This window comes from Mesocricetus auratus, unplaced genomic scaffold, assembly GCF_017639785.1.
Source record: "Mesocricetus auratus isolate SY011 unplaced genomic scaffold, BCM_Maur_2.0 Super-Scaffold_6730, whole genome shotgun sequence".
Lineage (NCBI taxonomy): Eukaryota > Metazoa > Chordata > Mammalia > Rodentia > Cricetidae > Mesocricetus > Mesocricetus auratus.
The window spans coordinates 63,037,120-63,056,702 of NW_024429184.1; the positions used below are offsets into that span (position 1 = coordinate 63,037,120).

At 43.6% G+C, this 19,583-nt stretch overlaps 1 protein-coding gene across 3 annotated transcripts in view; it reads left to right on the forward strand.

Annotated features, from left to right (window-relative positions):
• Ncoa2 (nuclear receptor coactivator 2) overlaps positions 1–19,583 on the forward strand; it is a 228,607-nt gene that overhangs the window by 168,155 nt on the left and 40,869 nt on the right. For all 3 annotated transcript variants that reach the window (XM_040741429.1, XM_040741430.1, XM_040741431.1), the window contains 6 exons: positions 6,060–6,163; positions 9,450–9,627; positions 11,892–12,080; positions 14,840–14,941; positions 15,601–15,744; positions 19,044–19,191. In XM_040741429.1, coding sequence (XP_040597363.1) covers positions 6,060–6,163; positions 9,450–9,627; positions 11,892–12,080; positions 14,840–14,941; positions 15,601–15,744; positions 19,044–19,191 — 865 coding nt within the window. The remainder of the gene's footprint in view (positions 1–6,059; positions 6,164–9,449; positions 9,628–11,891; positions 12,081–14,839; positions 14,942–15,600; positions 15,745–19,043; positions 19,192–19,583) is intronic.

Consider the following 19,583-nt stretch of genomic DNA (forward strand, 5'->3'; position numbering starts at 1 on the left):
TGTCTTATTTGGAGTCACTTCATCTGAAGCCAGCCATGTCCTAAATGGAGCGCAAGGTGGAAACTGTGGGTGTTTTCCCAGTAGAATCTTAGGGTTGCTATGGAAGTGATTAGACGCCTGTTTGACATCAGTCTACTGAACAATTGATAGGTTTCTGCATGAGTGCTTTTACTCATTTTAAAGCAGTGGAATTAATGTAAGATCTGTACAATGTGTCTAGTTCATTTTAGCCAAAGACTCTGATGCTCTAAATAACTTGGATTTAGTAAAAGCAGTTACCTTCATGCTTGGCGTAAGGTGAAAGTCACCAAAACTTGTAATTGGCCTTCACGTCAAGGGTGGATCTCCACCCTTCTGTTTGTGTAAATGCCTGTGGATTATCCTTCAGCAACCACATTTCACAGAGTGGATGCTGTCTGTTGATCTCTGTCTTTTTACAGCTATGTCCATGAGCTTTCTACAGCCTCTTTACATTATTTTACTTAAAGAAAACAAAAAAGAAGTAGACAAAGAGTGAGCATTAGCTTCTCCCATCATGATGTACCACCCTGTAGCATAAAGTGGTACCCAGGCTTCTAAGCAATCCCTGGTGGCTATCACTACGCTGCTGGAATTAGAACTGTCCTGTGGCTAGCCATCCAAGCCATCTCTGCCCTCCTGTGAAGGGAGGGGCCCTGTGTCCTGGCGGTGTTTTGGGGAAAGATTGAGCTTTTATGTTCTCAGTGTGCTTGGCTAATACACACATACACAAGACTGATGTGGAAGCCCAGTTCACTACTGTAGACCTATAACTAGACCTTAGAGGAGTGTAAAGGTCTAACAAAACAAAACCGCTTCACAATCCCAAATATCTCATACGCCTTCTTTAAAAGTAAATTATGGGGGGGCTAGGCTATATTTCTGATTTATTGCTGTTCTCACCAGAAAACTGGAATTTTACTTTCAAACTTATATGCCTGTACATGGCAGTGATAAAGAGCAATTTAATCCAGCCACTTCAAAGACATTTTTTCCTGTATTGTTAACTCGGTTTTATTTCTAGAGACAAATGCCATACCTTTTCTTTTGTTCTCAGAGAAAGCACGAATAATAATTACTTATGAAAAAATATAGAATTTAATATTAATGATTTTCCCCAGTTTGTGGTGTGACTCATCTTAACACAGTCCCTGAAGAGATAGGATTTGTTCTTTGCTTTGAAACTGGAAATCTAATTAATTGGTATTGAATTTCTGGAGTGCAGGCGAATGGAGAAGGGAGCGGGTAGGATGTCTCCCAGCAGCCACCCAGGAGGACAGGGGTAGTCAAAAGGCAGGCAAGGGGCGGTGTGAAAGAGCTCTCCAGCCAGGGCTTGGCATTTGTAAAACAGAGCTGTTAAGTAGCTGTTTTATGATTTTCAAAAATCTTTTGGAGAACAGAAAAAGAAAGAGAGAATATGGCTCTCATTGTTATTACTCTCCCAGGTCATATTCTTTATCTAAAAAGAGTGACTGTAATGGCTAAGGCACAGCAGGGAGACATGATGAACTCAAAGCACAGAGGGGGCTCTGGAATTTAAATGTTAGCTTCCCCCTCTCCAGCGTTACGATGAGATTTCATAAGGTTGGGATCATGTGAAATCTGGAACCAGGATATTTTTATAACAATGTATTTTTATAGTTAATGGATGCAAAATATAGAAAACTAAATATAGTTCATGACCACTGAGAAAACTGCCTAATTTAAAAATATTAAACGGTATGTTTTAGCATGGTAATGCTGTATTTACAGAAGTGTGAATATCTAGCATTGAAGAGTATTTTCACATGGCACATACAGACAGCACGCTCGTCACTGCAGTTTGCTCGGAGGAGACTTCCTCCTCCATCCTCCAGCTTCCTCCCCCTGACTCCTCCCCACCCCCTCCTTCCTCTGCTTCTTCCTCTGTACCTCTTGTGCTCTTATTTAATTGCAAGGCTGACCTGGATGTTGAACAGAAGTGCCCTAATACTGTAAATTCACGACCAGCTTGGTTTTGATTCCAGTCGAGTTAGTAAAGCCATGTTTCTGGGTGTTTTGTATCACTTCCCAGTGTTGGTTACTTTCCATTTTACTATGGAGAAGTGGCCCAAGCATAAATTCAGTGCAGAACTGAAGGACACATAGCACACTATCTAGAAAGTGACTGTGTCCCTAACAGTCTCACAAGTGTAGGCCTGAGAGGCTGGAGTCTTACCTGCTGGCTTCATTTATGTGATGCCAAGCAATGAGTTCCCACTCCTCAGCATAATTTCCCTTGCCATTTCTTTGTATACCTTCTGGGTTTTCTTTCAAGTCATATGTTCCACTAATAGAACTGCAGCCTCATCTTGGGAAATTATTGTTTCATTTTTGTTCATCACTTGCTAGAATTTTAGGTTAAGGTATTTGGTGACACTTAAGAATATAGGTTTTTGGGCAGGCAGTGGTAGCACACACCTTTAATCCCAGCCGTTGGGAGGCAGAGGCAGGTGGAACTCTGTTAGTTCAAGGCCAGCCTGGTCTACAGAGCGAGTTCCACAACAGTCAGGGCTACACACAGAAGACCCGTGAAGGGCAGGGATATTGGTTTTTAAGGCCTGCCTGAGACTTCTTGCAGCCTGACACCAGCTACCCACATGTGCATCCCACAGAATCCAGCCCAGTCTCCACACATGAAACGGGTTTGGCTGTGCGCAGTCATTCCTTTCTTTGAATTAAAATCAGTTCCTTGCAGCTCAGCTGTCCATTTTCCAGTTCTGTTGAATGGTGCCTGTTTTGTCCTCCTGGTGGCAGTGTGAGCTCTTGGCCAGTGAAGGTGGTTCTTTGTGCTTCCAAACACTCACCTACTTAAAGGCCTCTGAATGCTCTTCCTACATGGAACACTCATGCTCTGATACTAGAATCGCCTGCTGCCCTTTTCCTTTTACCAGTTGAATATTATAAGGCAGAAACACAGCATACTTTGTTATTACAAACAGTTTTCAGGGTAATACTTAATCTTCTCCAAGCTTTCCAGAAGTCTCGTACACACAGATTATTGGAGCTAAGTCCCTGGCCCTTGTCCCAGGTTATGTCTGATTGATAAGCCCCAAAAAACACACTTCTGTGCTGATTTGCTCTTGACTCCTTGTATGTCTGTGTCTTTTTCCTGAAGGTGTGAAACGCTCTGCCTGAGCATGTGGCTGTAACATTCACAACAAACAGGCATGAGGTTTAAAAGTGTTGGAGGTCACTGTTAGTTACCATCAGGAAATTGCACAAAACTACTAATAGATTAATTACATTCTCAGAAAGAGATCATATCCTGTGTGTGTTTGTGACATAGTCATGGAGAATGACTGTTCCCTGAAGGGTTAAGGAAGCAACAGGAAAATTTCCTATTCCCATCAACTTTCTAATTCACCTATTCTCGATGTTCGGGAAGATTCCTGTTTGTCAGCTTGACATCAATACTTAGTGACACTCTTGACCTACAGTGCTGGCCATTGAGGATGTGGATATGGTCTTCTTTCTGATTAATCTGTCTTCAAATGGGACAGCCTTCCAGTAGGGCAGCATCCTGTTGGGGTAGTGTTCTGTTTTGTGGCCTGAAGAAGTCAAGAGCATGCAGATAACCTCTAGAACAGTGGTTCTCAACCTGTGGACCACAACTCCTTTGTAGGCAAATTACCCTTCCACTGGGGTTGCCTAGACCAACAGAAAACACAGATATTTATATTACACTTCCACTGGGGTTGCCTAGACCAACAGAAAACACAGATATTTATATTACAATTCACAATAGCAAAATTACAGTTATGAAGTAGCAACCAAATTAATTTTATGGTTGGGGGTCACTATAACAGGAGGAACTGTATTAAGGAGTTGCAGCATTAGGAAGGTTGAGAACCACTGCTCTAGAAGTATATCAGACACTCATGCAAGGCAGCCTTCCAAGCTCTGCCCATGTTCCCCTTGTCCTCTGGGGAGGACATCTCTGGTAAGGAATACACCCCCAGACATGAGGAGGACAGGAAAGGCCACAAGTGTAGTGGTCCTGAACAAGGGTCAGCAGCACCCTCTCTTCCACACTGAAGAGGCAACTGAAGAAGGAAGCAGAGGGAGGGCCTTGAAAACCCACAGTGCATGCAGAGTGCATGAGTTTGAGCTTAGAACTAATGAAACAAGGAGCTCACTGTCTGAAGCATGCAGGGGCCTCCAGAAAGTGGGGATGGGTGTAGAAGTCTGCCCACTCCTGGGGGCTACGCACAGTGTAGCATGGGCAGTACTTCCGAGCACAGGCCCCGCTTCAGCCGAATGTTCCCTGAGAAGTAGGTACGAAGAAGTGATGGCACAGTCCTGATCCTGTAGTCGAGGATAAAGAGTGGGGATGCTGACTAAGCATCAGCGTTTATTTGGGGCTAATTTACCAGGATGAGGGAATCTGATACAGTAAGTGGTCCTCTGTCCTGTATCAGGAGACAAGGGATACTTCCTGCTTTGAGGACTGCCAGGTTGAAACAAAGCCTGTGGAGACAGCATCTAGGGAGTTAGCAGAGAGAGGAACAAAAGATGCCACAGGCAACAGCACCCAGTTAGGGAGGCTACCAAGTCGCATCTCTATTTGTGGGTGGCCTCAGATCTTGAAGTGAGTCAGGAAGGTGATACAGCCGTTCAGAGGAGCAGGCATGCTCTGCTGTTGGTCAGCTCTGTGAAGAAAATGCTGCATGAGGCTCAGTGAGGAGAAGGAAATGCAAACACTGTATGCTGGTAGCAGTTATGTTTGTAAACAACCCTGAATTTCTTGTGTATGTACATGAGGAAGGATGGAGCTCAGAAGACAGCATTATGGGAGTTGGTTCTCTCCTACAATGTGAGTCCCTAATATCAAGCTCAAGTTGTTAGGCATGATAGCAGGTGCCTTTACCTACTGAGCCATCTTGCCTGGTATACAGGTGGCAGAAACTGAAACTGAGGCCCTTGGGTGACTTTGTCTGACCCAGTAGTGGAGTAGAACTTGAGCTACATAGTCATCTTTTCTCTGCTGTCAAATATGCATCATGAAGACGTTCCACTGGGAGTGGCTAAATTTGGTGGACCCACATAATTCCTACTTATTTCCCACATAATTCCTACTTATTTCTAGGTTCCATAAATTAGGCTTTAACAGATTTCTAAAATACTGTATAAATTTGTCTTTACAAAAAAAAAGTTATTGCAGTTATGGAAAAGCAAGTTGATTGTAAATGCTAAATAGAGTTGCAGTTTATTGGTTTGGATTTTTTATTTTTTGCATTTAATTATAATGAAAACATGCAGTGTAAACAAGGATGTAATTTATTCAGTTTACAAGTACTTGGCACGTTGCTTTTGTGTTGTTTTCTAGCAGGTTGTGGCTATGTATGTTAGGCTGTAAACTTACTTTACCATCCTTGAAGGAACTCATTTGCACATATATTGATAGCCACACATCCTGTCTCCTGTGCATTTTTTTACAAGGTAGTCTCATGCCAATGTTGTCTTCAGCCCTGGGAATTCAAATACAGGAGTGCTGTTCAGCAGCTGTGTACAGAGTCAAAGCCTGGCCATTGGCATTCTCTGAGTACCTGGGGGGAAGCCTCCTCCCTCTGACTTCAGTTATTAAGTCCTTTGAACAGCTAGGTCAAGGCTTCTGTTATATCTTCTCCAGAGTGGAGGGCATGTCCCTAATGATGCTATTGAACTCTAAGCAACAGATGTCCCCATCCCCATGCTAGTTTGGAGAATTTCCTGAGTAGAAACTAATTGTGCCATAGTATACTACAGTTTCACAATCTACTTTTAAAGTGTCTGCTAGGGACCTGCATGAATCCTCTAACATCATTTTCTGAAAAGCCAGAAAGGGGATCGATCAGACACACATGTTCTAGAGGTAAAAGGTGGCATCTGGCTCTTCCTTTCAGACGTTCCTCTTCTCTAGGGGCAGATGGGATTACTCTAACTCACTTACAGGCACATCTGACCTCACTGAAGAGTTTGGTGTTAGCCAACCATGTTTGTTGTTTGAACCACTGTTTTATTTGCTCTTACATTTGTTGCAGAGAAAGCAGCAGCTGCCAACATAGATGAAGTGCAGAAGTCAGACGTGTCGTCCACAGGGCAGGGTGTCATCGACAAGGATGCGCTGGGGCCTATGATGCTTGAGGTACCGCACCCTCCTTGAATGTGTGTTTTGAAATGTTTCAGTATTCATGTGTTGCATTTCATTCAGGTGTACATAACTTGAGGAGAATCCACACTCCTGTGCTTTGTCTGTCTGCTCCTGCACATGTGCGTTTGAAGGTGACAACAAAGAATGAAAGTAGATGAGAATACAAGCTGGCAGACTTTCATTGTCCGTTGAGCATTCATTTTCCAAGGCTGCACTTACAAGTCCTGTTGAGTTCCGTGGAACCCGCTACTATGGTTCAGGGTCCATGTGTACCGTGTGTCTCTGCCTGTATAGACACCTTATAATGTGAAAGCTGAAGAGGTTGATGCTTTTAGAGCTGTTACTTCAAATTAGTTCATTTGTCTCATAAAAAGAAGGTTGAAATAGGATGAAGCAACTTTTTAAAAGCATAGCGGAGTAGCTGGTCTTGGTGGCTTAGCGCAGCTACTGTCTCGGGCTTATAAAGTCCTCCTTAGTTTTATTAAGTAGTACTAAACACAAAGTGCTTTTCTGACCCTCTTTCAAGATTAAAATTCAAGGCGTGGGTTATTGTAAGATGAGAGAAAAAAATATCACTGACTAAAGAAACAGATGCCGAGACATCAACTACTTCAGGTCTCAGAGTAATTTGCTCTGCTGATGACATTCTGAGCTTGAAGGAGCCACATGGGCCAGAGCTGCAGCATTGTCGCCTAGGAAGCCCTGTGCCTGCTACAGCGGCCACGTGGAAGTAAGAACTAGGATTTTAAAACAAAGCTAGCTTGAACTCTTTTGACCGTATTGTCCCTTTTCTCATAATATAGATTTTAGAAAACCTATTTCTATAGGATCTACTGTATAATTGGGGTTGGAAATGAAAGACTGAAGCTCGCTGGCCCAGTCTTTGCATTTAGAAATAACTGAATTCATTCCCTGGGGCTGGACCCGGGTTGGCCCTTGTGCACAGGGGTACAACATTTAACCAGATTTTCCCCACTTATTGAAGCCATAGAGGAGAGCACTTCCTACTTGGTTCTTAGAAGGTTGTAACAGGTGACTATTTAGAATTGTGTAAAAGAAGTGGACAGCTTCCTTTGGAAAACCTTCTGAATTCTAAGCAGAAATTTACTTGGAGTTTTTCCATATAACTGTTCGTTATGTCTGGGAATGGGAAAGACCACTGGAGACTCCTTGGAATACCTTTGAGGCTTCTAGAAAGAAATGTTGAGAGCAACTACAGCCTATGGCTTAGCCCTTGAGAAAAGTCCATTAATTGTAGAAATTGGATTGCTGGATGTCAGCGGCCCTGATCTTGTAAAATCAAACCAAGATTTTTTTGCTGTTTGAAAATAGTCTTCTGAGAATTGAATGTACAGAGAAGGTGCCTGTATAGAAATAAATACATTAGAGCAGAGAGAGAGTTCCTGATTATAGTGACTTATAGTTTAAATTGAAACCTTTATCCCTGTTTACAGGTAATTATTTAAACAGGGAAAGCATGTTCTTGTAGAGCTGTTCTAGGCATAGATGCACACTCATGCTTGCATCATAGCATAGTGGTTGCTAGGCAACAGAAGCAAATGTCCGCTTTTTTCATCAGAGCATATCACAGTGAGCTTTAAAAAACACAAACAGTTTTATAAGACGAGCCACTTTCATCTTTCAGTCTCATTAGGCTACAAATCAGCCTTCTTACCAGGGTACCAAGCCTTAAGAAGTGGCATGCTCTTTCAAAAGCCATGCTAGCGATTCGGTGAGGAAAGGCTAAAATGTCTGCTGGATGTCCAGCGGCAGTGAGGCAAGAGGGGACAGAGGTCTGTAAGTGGACATGTGTTCTCCTTGTACCCCTGCAGCACATGCCTGTGAACACTGGTGGTGCAGTCTGGTCCGTGCCATTTACATGTTTATAGTCCCCTTTACCCTGACAGAGTATCTCTGAAAAATCAAAAACCAAGCAGTGGTGGGTTTGGTGGGTTTGGTGGGTTTGGGTCTTTGCTTCATTGTTGTTCTTTTCTTTGTTATTGTTTCAAGACAGGTTCTTGACATGTAGTTCAGACTTGTCTTAACTCAGCAATTCTCTGGCCTTAGCTGCTCTGGTGCTGGGATTAAAGATGTATGCCACCACACCTGGTTCACGTGTTCTTTCTTTTCTAAACAGCTCCTCACTTATACCTTAGGATGAGTTTTAGATGAAAGAGCACCTAGTTTTGCTATGACAATAGAATTAAAGACAGAATGGATTATTTCAAAGCAACTGACAAAATAGAAGCCTCTTACATAAACAGACTCATGGGGACCAAGTCTTGAGGCCATCTACATACACTGTGTTTGGGACTAGGTATGGTCCATTCATGTTACAAATGCAATAGATGTGTATCATGAAGAAACTGCGGCATGAACTGACTGGACAGGTAGCTCTGAGCAATGTCCAGCCTTTTTAAGTCTAGACACTACCAGGTCTGTAGCAAGGGTCAACAGTGCAAAAGGAGTGGCTGGACACAGCCATCACTGCCAGCGCAGACGGAAGGTCCCCTGGACTCAGCAACAGCCCTGCCACTGACTATTGGGAAAGAGGGCATGAAAAGGACACAATGTGCCCGCCGCAGATAAACATACCCCATAGCTGCCATTAGTCTTCACTTCCTACGTTTTAAACTCATCTCTTTCTGTAATCTAGACTGAAGTGATGCCCAGAGTGAGACAGTGAGCCCCATAACAGGATGCATGCAGCACCCATTTCTTAATGTGAGGGCACTCTCAGCCAATGCTGCCATCCCCATGAGTCCACCATGCCAGAGACCCTGCCCAGATCCTTCCCTACACACCAGACAATGGAGCCGGATGTCACTGTGAACGTCTGAGACCATCTGGGATTCCACTTTAACAGTTGTATAAATTAGGGAATTTCCCCTGGTACTTATTTTTAAACTAAGGGGAAAAAAATGACTGCTGGTTCCTTCCTCGCAGTATACCATGCAAAAGTGATGTAACTCTTGAGCTAGCCTGGGGGAGTCCTTCCATCTCGTTCCTATACGTGTTTATTTGCCAAGTTATTTCCTGGTAGATTAACAAACTTAGTGTTTATTTTGGGGGAGGGGAGTCTAACAAGAAACCTTACTGTAGCCTGTCTTCCACTGACTAGAATGGAATCATGTCTGTTTCCCAAGAGAAAGTGTGTTCATTATTTCTGAGAACTAGAGGGGCAAGGAAGCTCTCTTTGCCTTGGAGAGCTGGTTCCCTTCATCTCAGCGGCATGGTTTCCATGTATGGCCTTTCTAACACTCTCGGTCTGTTTCCCTAGGCCCTCGATGGCTTCTTTTTTGTGGTGAACCTGGAAGGCAATGTGGTGTTCGTATCAGAGAATGTCACGCAGTATCTAAGGTATAACCAGGAAGAGCTGATGAACAAAAGTGTCTACAGCATCCTGCATGTCGGGGACCACACTGAATTTGTCAAGAACCTGCTGCCAAAGTCCATAGGTAAATGTCAGCCGATCCCCACAACCTCCCTTATTTTCTTGGTGAGAGTGAGGATATAGAACTGTGTTGTGTCATGGACATGTGTCATGTTCCAGACAGGAGTCATGGCCGCCGAAGCTGACCCTGAAGGAAGTCATGTTGCTCTTATGTAGAAACTGTGTGAAAATAACAAGTCGAAACATTTAGCTATGTCACCCTTTGCCCGCCACCTGAAAAATGGTCCATGGTGTGTTAAGATTTTGCTCTCATGGAATTCTCTGTATAAAAGAATATGATATGGTGTATGATTTGCGTGTAGGCTGTGCTAGAACACGTGCCGCAGTTTGGATGTATTACCTCCAGTTTTTCATGTTAGTCATTGCAGATGTCATTGCAGAGCGTAGCCCACCCCCTGCCCCACGTTTTCTGACGCCCACTTGTTTTAGAGACACTGCAGAAGTGCACATGGCAGGTGTGGGCCTGCGTTGGCTGCTGCCTTGGTGGGTCACTGTTACTGCTTAGTGGTTCTTTTCTAATATTCTCACTTAAGCCGGTAACAGTGTCTTCACAGATAAAACAAAGTACACATTCTAGTGTGGAATAAGGTCAGGCCTGAATTGCAAATACTCTTTTACTTACAACTGTTGGTATGTGCTGGTCTTATGGTTACCAGTAAGTAGGAAAAGATCCTTTTTATCTGCCATTATGGGCAGCTTTGCCTCATGAGGATAAAACCCTTTGTTTTCCCTGACTGCAGTAGGCATCCAAGATGGGTGAGCCCTGGTGTGAGATCCTTTTATTTCAGTAAGCGTGTAAGGACAGATTTCATAGTGAAGTAACTAATTTTCCAATCTCTTCAGTCATTGTCTGTTCCTCGAAGGACGAACGCTTCTCAACTCCCTTGTGAAAAGAGCCCTCCGCCTTGCTTAACATTGTACCTTTTCTTTTCATTTCCACGTACTTCTTAGTCTAGACTAATAAGAACTTTCCTGTCTTCTCTGGCAGCTCTGTGTAGTCTCCATTGTGTGAGTAACTTTCACAAGTGCTGATAGTGACATGAGCTGCCGAAAACTAGCTGTGCCTCCCTTGAGAACTAGAGCGGCGCCTTGCAGGAACGTGACTTCGGCTTTCTGCTCACGAGACTGACTTTCTTTGCCAGCCTGTGAGAAGGCCTTGGCATTGGCGCCGCTATGACACCCACTGCCCCGGTATTCCCTGGCCAGTGACTGCTTTCCTTCAGGTTGTCTTTGGGGGAGGAGCGATAAAGAAAAGAACACCAGAAAGAGAGCGAGGCTGAGTCTACCTGTAGCTCTTCCAATAGCTGCACGTTTCTCTGAAGATCACTTTTCTCCTCTGCTCTGTCTCTTGAGTCCTCTCTTTAGAAATTCAAATCCGTCATTATTTTCTTTCTTTTGTTGTTTTCTCTAATGTGTTTCAGAAAACATTGATGCCTTTCCTTTAGTTCAGCAACTCTTTCTTAATGTGTCCAGTGTTTAATTTTGACACTAAAATAGGAAGCAAAGTTGTTTTCACTTGACACTGTATCAGCACTTTGTCTTCAGGAATCTTCAGTCCCACTGATCAATTAAGAGAGACTATAATTGGGGGGTCGGAAGCAGACATTTTAGAAGATTCTTTAAGAAGTTTGACAGCAGTCTGTATGAGAGGGGGCCTGAGAAGCTGGGTGTCTCTTCACCAGGGAGCCCTCTGCCACAGCATTCCGTAGCTCAGAAGAGAGAGATAAATGGCCTAGGAAACAGCAGGAACAGACATCCATGTGGTCCTACGGGTGGAGTGTGGACCACCCAACCCTCTGGATGGGGCGGGGCTTCTCAGTGAGACTCTTATGTTGAGATTACCCTCATGTCCCTGCTACTGCAGTCCAAGGCCTCTCAAAAACCTGGATGCTTGTAGCAGTCGGTACCATCTGCAGAGTTTTGAGAAGTGCTTGTACCTCGAAAACCAGAAGGCAAGTAGACTGAATTAAATCCCCAAGAAATCAAAGATAGAACCCCAAAAATAGAGTATTCCTTATTTTAGTAATAAGCAGTCAAGGCATGCACTTGAAGAGAAGTGGTCAGGACGGAAGTTCTAGAGTATAGAAGACATTTTGAAAAGCCCAAGTTCCTGAGTTGCAAAGCAAGCCCTGTGTTTCACGAGAGTATCTGAAAGGTGTGGGACATCGTGGAGGTGTAACATCCCTGTGCTTTTCCTGCACCCTTTAGTGATTCAGCCGCCCTACAACTATCGTTGCCTTGTAATCTCGGGTCCCTTTTGCCTTGCAGTGAATGGGGGATCATGGTCTGGCGAACCTCCCAGGCGGAACAGCCATACCTTCAACTGCCGGATGCTGGTAAAGCCTTTACCTGATTCAGAAGAGGAAGGCCATGATAACCAGGAAACACATCAGAAGTATGAAGCTATGCAGTGCTTCGCTGTGTCTCAGCCAAAGTCCATCAAAGAAGAAGGAGAAGGTAGGACAGACCCTGGGAGAGCGAGCACATGGTGTCTGCTCACAGCCTTGGTAACCACAGAGTAGTGCTCACACAGGAGTGTGGAGCAGCTCCTTGATTCTGTCCATTTTTACTATTTGTGGAGTTCTGGGGGCTGAACTTGTGCATGCTATGCAAGCATTCTGCCTCTAAGTTATGTCTCACCTTGGAAATGTTCTGTGGTGATGAAAGTGGCATATCTCCATGTCCAGCATGGTACCAGGGTTCACATGAAAGCAACATACGGAACTGCAGGAACACAGCCAGGGGTGTATGTGCCCGGTGACAATGGCACTTCTGCAGCTCTGACAGTGGCTGTTTGGGGATCCTGGGTTGCTTTTACACCTGATGTAAGTCTTATGCCACAGCCCTAGATGAATGTGCATGGCTCCAAGCAGCATTTTCCAGGGAGTAATGGAGTCTATGTAGCTTATCTGTGGACACCAGGTCTCCAGTGTGGTATAAAAGCAGAGTAGACAGACATAGGAGTGGGGAGTGGAGGTGCACAAGCTTACTGGGCTGCTCCCCATAGTGAGATGCTGATGTTGTTATCATCAAGTGTCCTCTTTAGTATATGATGTTGCTGCAGGAAGCACTCTGGGAGTAACAGAAGTGAACAAGTTTTTTACTCCAGTGCAAGGGAATACTCCAGTGAGTAATCAGACAGGGATGCCCCTAATCAACCGTAAGCTCTGGCTGTGGACAAATGCCTTCACTTCTCTTTTATTTATTGTCAATTTTATTAAGTGAAATTGGCAGGAAGAGTGTCAGAAGTTAGTACAGGATGGAGATGAAGGGGTAACCCGGGGTGGAGTGCTTACCTGACATATGTGAAGCCCTGGGCTCGGTTCTCAGCATGTGTGCACACACATGCATGCACGCAGGACTTAGGATTATTGCTGAACTATAGTTACTGCTAAATATTAGCTTAGGACTTCTTAAAATGTTTAAATTTTATCAGAAAGGGATTGTGAAGAGCTATTATAGAAATACGGTATTTGAGAATTAGCAGTGTTTGGGTGTGACCATCACACATGTTCATTCAACATGAGAAAGCAATATAGATTCACCCATGATAGTGGAAAGGAGTGTAGGGTACAGCTGTGTCAGCTGTCTATTATGTACTAGAGATGAGAACATGTGAATTTTGGCTAAGGATGTAGCTCTTTGGAAAGTGCTTTCCTAGCACGCACAAACCCTTGGGTTCAGTCCCCCAAATCAGGCATTGTCATGTACACTTGTAATCCTAGCAATCAGGAGATAGGCACAGGTGAATCAGAGAAGTCAAAGTCATCATTAGACACACACAGCAAGTTTGGTGCTAGCCTAAGATGTAGCAGCTTCTATCTTTAAATTAATTGACTAACAATTGGATTTCCAGGCAGATTGTGGTAGTGCACACCTCTAATCCTAGCACTTATTTAAGGTGGTACAGCCATAGTATTCCTAGCATGCAAGAGATAGAGGCCACAGGATCACTGCAAGAATTGAGGCTGGTCAGAGGGACATAGCAATACTCTTGCCTTAAAAAGACAAAAGGGGGTGGAGTTCTGTCTGTCCCAGAAATGCAGCATAAATGAGGACTTCTTATCCTTTTTTCCTCTTTCTTTTATTGTAGCTGCAATACTGAACATTCCTAGAGTGCTCACCACTGAGCCACATACCCCACTCCCCATGACGATTACTTTTTAGTCTAAAGATGCCAGCTATTACTTGATATCCCCCAAAGAAAAAGAAAGAAAACTTCCCAAGTTTAAAGGTGAACAGTTGGAAGCCCATGGTGTAAGATGTGAAGAGCCTGTTTTATTTCTGTATCAGCCCTCCCATCAGCCTTTCTTTGACTTGAAAGCACATACAGTGTGCTATGCATGCTATAAGGTATATAAAACATGTTAGTTTTCCCCAGAAGTGAGTCCCCATGCAGAAAATAATGAAAGTGGGATCTGGGAAGATTGTTCAACAGTTAAGAGCACTGACTGCTCTTGCAAAGAACTCATGTTCAGTTCTCAGCACCCACATGGTAGCTCACAACCATCTACAAATCCAGTTTCGGGGGACCTGTCAGCCTCCCCCTGGACTCCACAGGCACCAGGTGTGTAAGTTATACACAGACATACATGTAGGCAAAACATCTATACACAAAAAAAATAAATTTTTAAAAAATCGAAGTAGGGGAGAGGTTAAATGTTAGCACTGGCTGTGTGAGGACCTTGCCAAGCCAAGATGCTGAACCATAAGGCACGGATTCTGGCGCGCTTACTAGGTCCACTGGAGTTTGCGCTCTGAATCTACTTTCAGATGCACTTTGTATTCCTGTTGAAATTTCATCTTGCCATCCTCATGTACCTACATAGTTTGTGAAGAGTGAACCTGACCTGACCAACAGTATCAGATTCTAGTTTAATCTTTTCCTTTTGCTTTGTTTATTATGAATTAATTTCGCTTTTTATAATCAGTGACCTAGCAAGAATAGACCTCCTACTTGTCTTCACTGGGGAGGTGTCTCCAGTCACTTACTCTCCAGGTGGGTGGGTGGGCTCTTACCACATGTGCTGTGTAGTTTGGCATCTGCCCTCAGCTCCAACTCACCCTAACAGCTGCCTCCCACTATAGACAGACTTAATTCCGTGAGAAGCAGAGGGCCATGATAACAAGGCTGTGCTGTCACAGATATTTAAGAGTTGATTTGATCACTACAAGTAAAAATCTTAATATGATAAACAAACTGTGTCTTATTTAAGATTTGCAGTCCTGCTTGATTTGTGTGGCACGAAGAGTCCCCATGAAGGAAAGACCAGCCCTTCCCTCATCAGAGAGCTTTACCACCCGCCAGGACCTCCAAGGTAAACTCACGTCAAAGGAGATAAAGCAGTCATTTCAGAGCACCTAGATTCCTGATACAACCACTGTCTCTGAGAGACTGCTGAGGTGGAAGTACTGGGGCGAGGCTCACAGAGGGAGAGGCTGCCCTCACGGGGGTTCTTCCTGGGGTTGTATTCGTGCGGGCAGTGCCAAACAGCAGGGTTTCCACTTCTGCGACTCTGTCTCTGTGTGTGTGGCCCACCAGCCCCAGATCAAATGATTCAAGTTTTTCACAGTTTATACCATCATTGTTCTTAATATAGTATTAATTAGATTTAAAGTATTGGGGGGTGAAGGAAGGTAGGCATCATAGCACACACCTGAAACCAATCCCACATTCAGGAGTTGAGGCAGAAAGGCTCTTAAGTTCAAGGCCAGCCTAAGCCAGATGATATGTTTGAAAATGAACAGACTACAGAAGAAGAATAAATAAATAAAGTAAGAAATGCACAGGAAGAGAGAGGTCATATGTGTCTCCTGTCCATTTTGCAAGAGAAGCTTTAGTACCCATGCATGTCAGTGTCGGTGGAGTCTCAGATGACTCCCCTTAGATGACTCTGAAGAATCATTTGTTTATTCCTAAATTTCAGTTGTTTCTCTAGAAAATAGATGTGGTAAATGTAATGTCATTATCTCCTAGGCAAGATTACATCTCTGGACACTAGCACCATGAGAGCTGCCATGAAGCCAGGCTGGGAGGATCTGGTGAGGAGATGCATTCAGAAGTTCCACACACAGCATGAAGGGGAGTCTCTGTCCTATGCGAAGAGGCATCACCATGAAGGTAGGCCTCTGCGCACTCACTGGTTTATAGGAGTTTTCTGTAGTCGCTTCCTGTGGGGATGTTCCACCAAGAAGAGATTCCTAAGGCCTGCCTCACAGCTTATGTGTCCTGTGCTGATGCTGCCTGGCCCGATGAGCTACTTGAGGAAGTAAAGCAAAAGGTGTCAGTGTCACAAAGATGGACAAAAAAGGGGGAAGGTCATTCTCTGTAATCCTCATACTTTTAGATGTATGACGAGACAACAAAGTTTATGTAAGCTAACGAAACAAGATCCCGTTCATAAGAGCAGTCTCGGAGGAGGAACAGATGAATAAACCCCAAGCTCTCCTTCAAGGTACCAACAGCAGACTCCAGATGTTTCCAGAAGGCCTAGAAAGGCAACCTAACCTGCTCTGTGCTAAAAGGACACACTCATCCATCTTTCAATCCATTCCCGCTTTGTCATTTCATCCACCCCCACACCAAGCCAGTAAGGTGGACATCCCAGCCCTCCCCTCGTTTCTCCCTAGAGACCCAGGCAGGGGAAGTGACGAGCCCCTGAGTGTGCAGACAGTATCAGCTGATGACATCTGCAATCTACACCCACCCTGCTAGTCATGTGCCATGTTCTCCTAAAGTCACTTTTTCTCAAGCACATTTGCATTTTTTTCAAACAGCTGAAAACAAAGAGCAGAACCTTCGCTTTAACAAGTTCTGAGTGGGGAAGGAGGCCTGGCCAGCATGCAGTTGGTCAGCATGGGCCCCACAGCATGTGAGCGACTCATGGCAAAGCAAGGCATCTCAGACCTCAGCATGGGCAGTTATCTGCCTCTGCAGAAGGGAGTCTGTAACCCATTTGTGGAAAATGGAGCTGGAGTTTGTCATCCATTTAGTGTGCATCTGTGACCTTGGCTTTTGAACAACGAAGGCTTGTATATTGAAGCTTTATGCTTTTGAGGTACTTAATGAAGAAGCACAGACATAGTAAATGTACTCTTGCTGCCGTTTGCTCCCCACACCTGCATCTTATCCACCCTAATTTCTTAAAAATTAAGCAGATAATCAAACCTTCAATGTAGTTCTTACTGTTAGAATAAGGGCAAATATAGATGGTACATTTGACAGAAATCAGTATTTGACCTACCATTTTAGTAGATAATGGCTTGAAATAAAAGCAGAAAGTAAAGCGCTTCCCTCAACAAGCATGTTCAGTGTCCCTGGATCCTGAATGCCCTGCCTTTAATTCCCTAGTTTTATGGTTCCTCACAAGAGAGTTTATATTGATATACCAGGTGCTGTTCCAGGTTTAGAGAGGTAAAACACACTGGAAGGAAACTGCACTTAGACATACAAAGGGGGTAGTGTCAGAGCCCATTGTGGGCAAGAGTGCTTTGCCAGCAGTCATGAGCACCTGTGTTCAGATCCCCAAGAACACATATAAAAAGACAGGTAAGTATGACTGTATGCTCACCTGGAATGCTCACACTGTGTGGAAGGTGAGGCAGGATTGCTAGGGCTTTCTAGGCACGCACAGGTGGACATGCACCATACATATACACTCATACATACCCACACAAAAAGAAATATAGAAATAATTTTTAAAGAAGCAGATAACAATACACAAGTTTCCACCTACATGGAGTAGAAACAAGCTAGAAGGTTGTCTTTGAGTTTGGAGGCATCCTGAATGATTGGGTATGCTCACACACTGCTCCTTAGCATGCAGACCAAATGGAAATGGGAAATCTTTAGCCAAGATCAGAAGAAATCTAAAACTATGAGCCACTGAGAATGGGTCCATTGCACAATTGTGTCTCTGCTACCTATAGACACATGCTTATTTCCACACATATAGAACAGTAACTGATTCCCTGTATGGCACTTCAGCATTTCTGCAAGCAGTGGCTGGTAGCAGACAGACGTGTCCCAGTATCGTGTCTAGCTGAGGCTTTGGAATGGCCATTTGACAACTCAGGGTGAAGCTTTACCAGGAAATCAGAACCCCCTCCCTTGCTTGTAGTTCTCTGACACGGTGAGTGTGCTTGTTCGTTTGGGGGCTAGTTGCTCAGCCCATGAAATCTGTAGTCACAATTACATATTAGAAACATGCTAGTCTTCTTAAAATTACTTAAGAAGCAACTGAATTTTTCCTGAATTGAAATCATCTTTTTTAATATGAAATGTTCATTATAAAATAATGCAGTTCTAAAAATAAAAAATAAAAAATTATAGTTCCATGAGACCATCTGTGACCTCAGGGTTATTTTTTAAGAGAAAATTACATTAAGCCAGTTGATTGGCTTTGTATTTCTTATCTTAAAAATAGAAGTATCTGGTCTTTATTTAGAAGGTAAAGTCACTAAGGTCTGTGAGTGGGTTTCAGTTTTGTTTGCCTTTTTTTCTGACAAAGATATTTATCTTTACTTCCTGTTGTCCTAAGCATGGAAATAACACTTATTGCACTTTCAGAAAAAGCTTATGATGAGATGGATTGAAGAGATCACCTCAAGATAAATATTCAGACAACACAGTGTCATAATTTCATCCTGATACATTGTAAAGGGAATCAAAGGCAGATTGTACTTGGGATAGCATGTTTGGGGTTGTATTGCTGTGGTGTTTTCTAATATCATTAAGAAGTTATAGAAAGGCTAATTTTGAGCTAATAAACTGTTTACACTTACGCTGCCCCATAATAATGATTTAAGAAAGAACAGTTTAAAGGGCTAAAGAGATGGCCCAGGCTGCTCTTCCAGAGGACCCAGGTTCAGTTCCAGTACCTACGTGATGACTCACAGCAGTCTGTAACTCCAGGGCTACTTACATATATTTGGGCAAAGTACTCATACACATAAAATAAAAGTAAAAATAAAAACAATGATTTTTGTTATTGTTGTTTCAAGATAGGGTTTCTCTGTGTAAAAGCCCTAGCTGTCCTGGACCTCACTTTGTAGGCCAGGCTGGCCTCAAACTTACAGAGAGTCTCCTGCCTCTGCCTCCTGAATTTTGGGATTAAAGGCGTGTGCCACCACCGCCCGGCATAAAAATAAATCTTAAAAAATAAAGGGCAGTTTGTGTTTTCAAGCTGTTATTCTTTGTCATACAAAAAAAATCCATTGTTTATTGGTATTTTGAGTGAAAATTAAATGTGCTTTTAAAATGGATGTTTTATATCATGTTTTATGACCTGTGACTTTTTAACACACTGGTAGGAAACCTAATGTTTTGACAGTCCACCCCTACTCCACTTTCCTGATTTCCCTCTCTTTCTGTTTTAGTTGTTTTCTAAACATGCCTTCTGTTTCCCTTTTTGTCTGCAGTTCTGAGACAAGGATTGGCATTCAGTCAAATATACCGTTTTTCTTTGTCCGATGGCACTCTTGTTGCTGCACAAACGAAAAGCAAACTCATCCGTTCTCAGACGACTAACGAGCCTCAGCTTGTAATATCCTTACACATGCTTCACAGGTAATCATACACTACGCCTCAGTTTCCCTTCCCCAGCGAGAGAAATGCTACAAGAGCAATATGCCGCCATATAGTCTTTCCACAGACTCCTGTTCTTTTACTATGACGTTATAAACTGTAAATGAGATTGCTATTAATTCTTGGCTGGAAACCGTCTCATTGGACCAGCAAGTCAGGCTGCCTTGCATTTTACCTTCATTAGGAACGTGGGGATTTGGCCACACCTTTAATTCCAGTGCTTGGGAGGCAGAGACAGCTGGATCTCCAGGCCATCCTGGTCTATGTAGCAAGCTCTGGGATAGTCAGGAATACATAGAAAGACCCTGTCTCACACAAAAGAATACAGGGCTTGGCTTCACCCTCCTGTTAGACTCAAGAAGGGAAATTCCCAG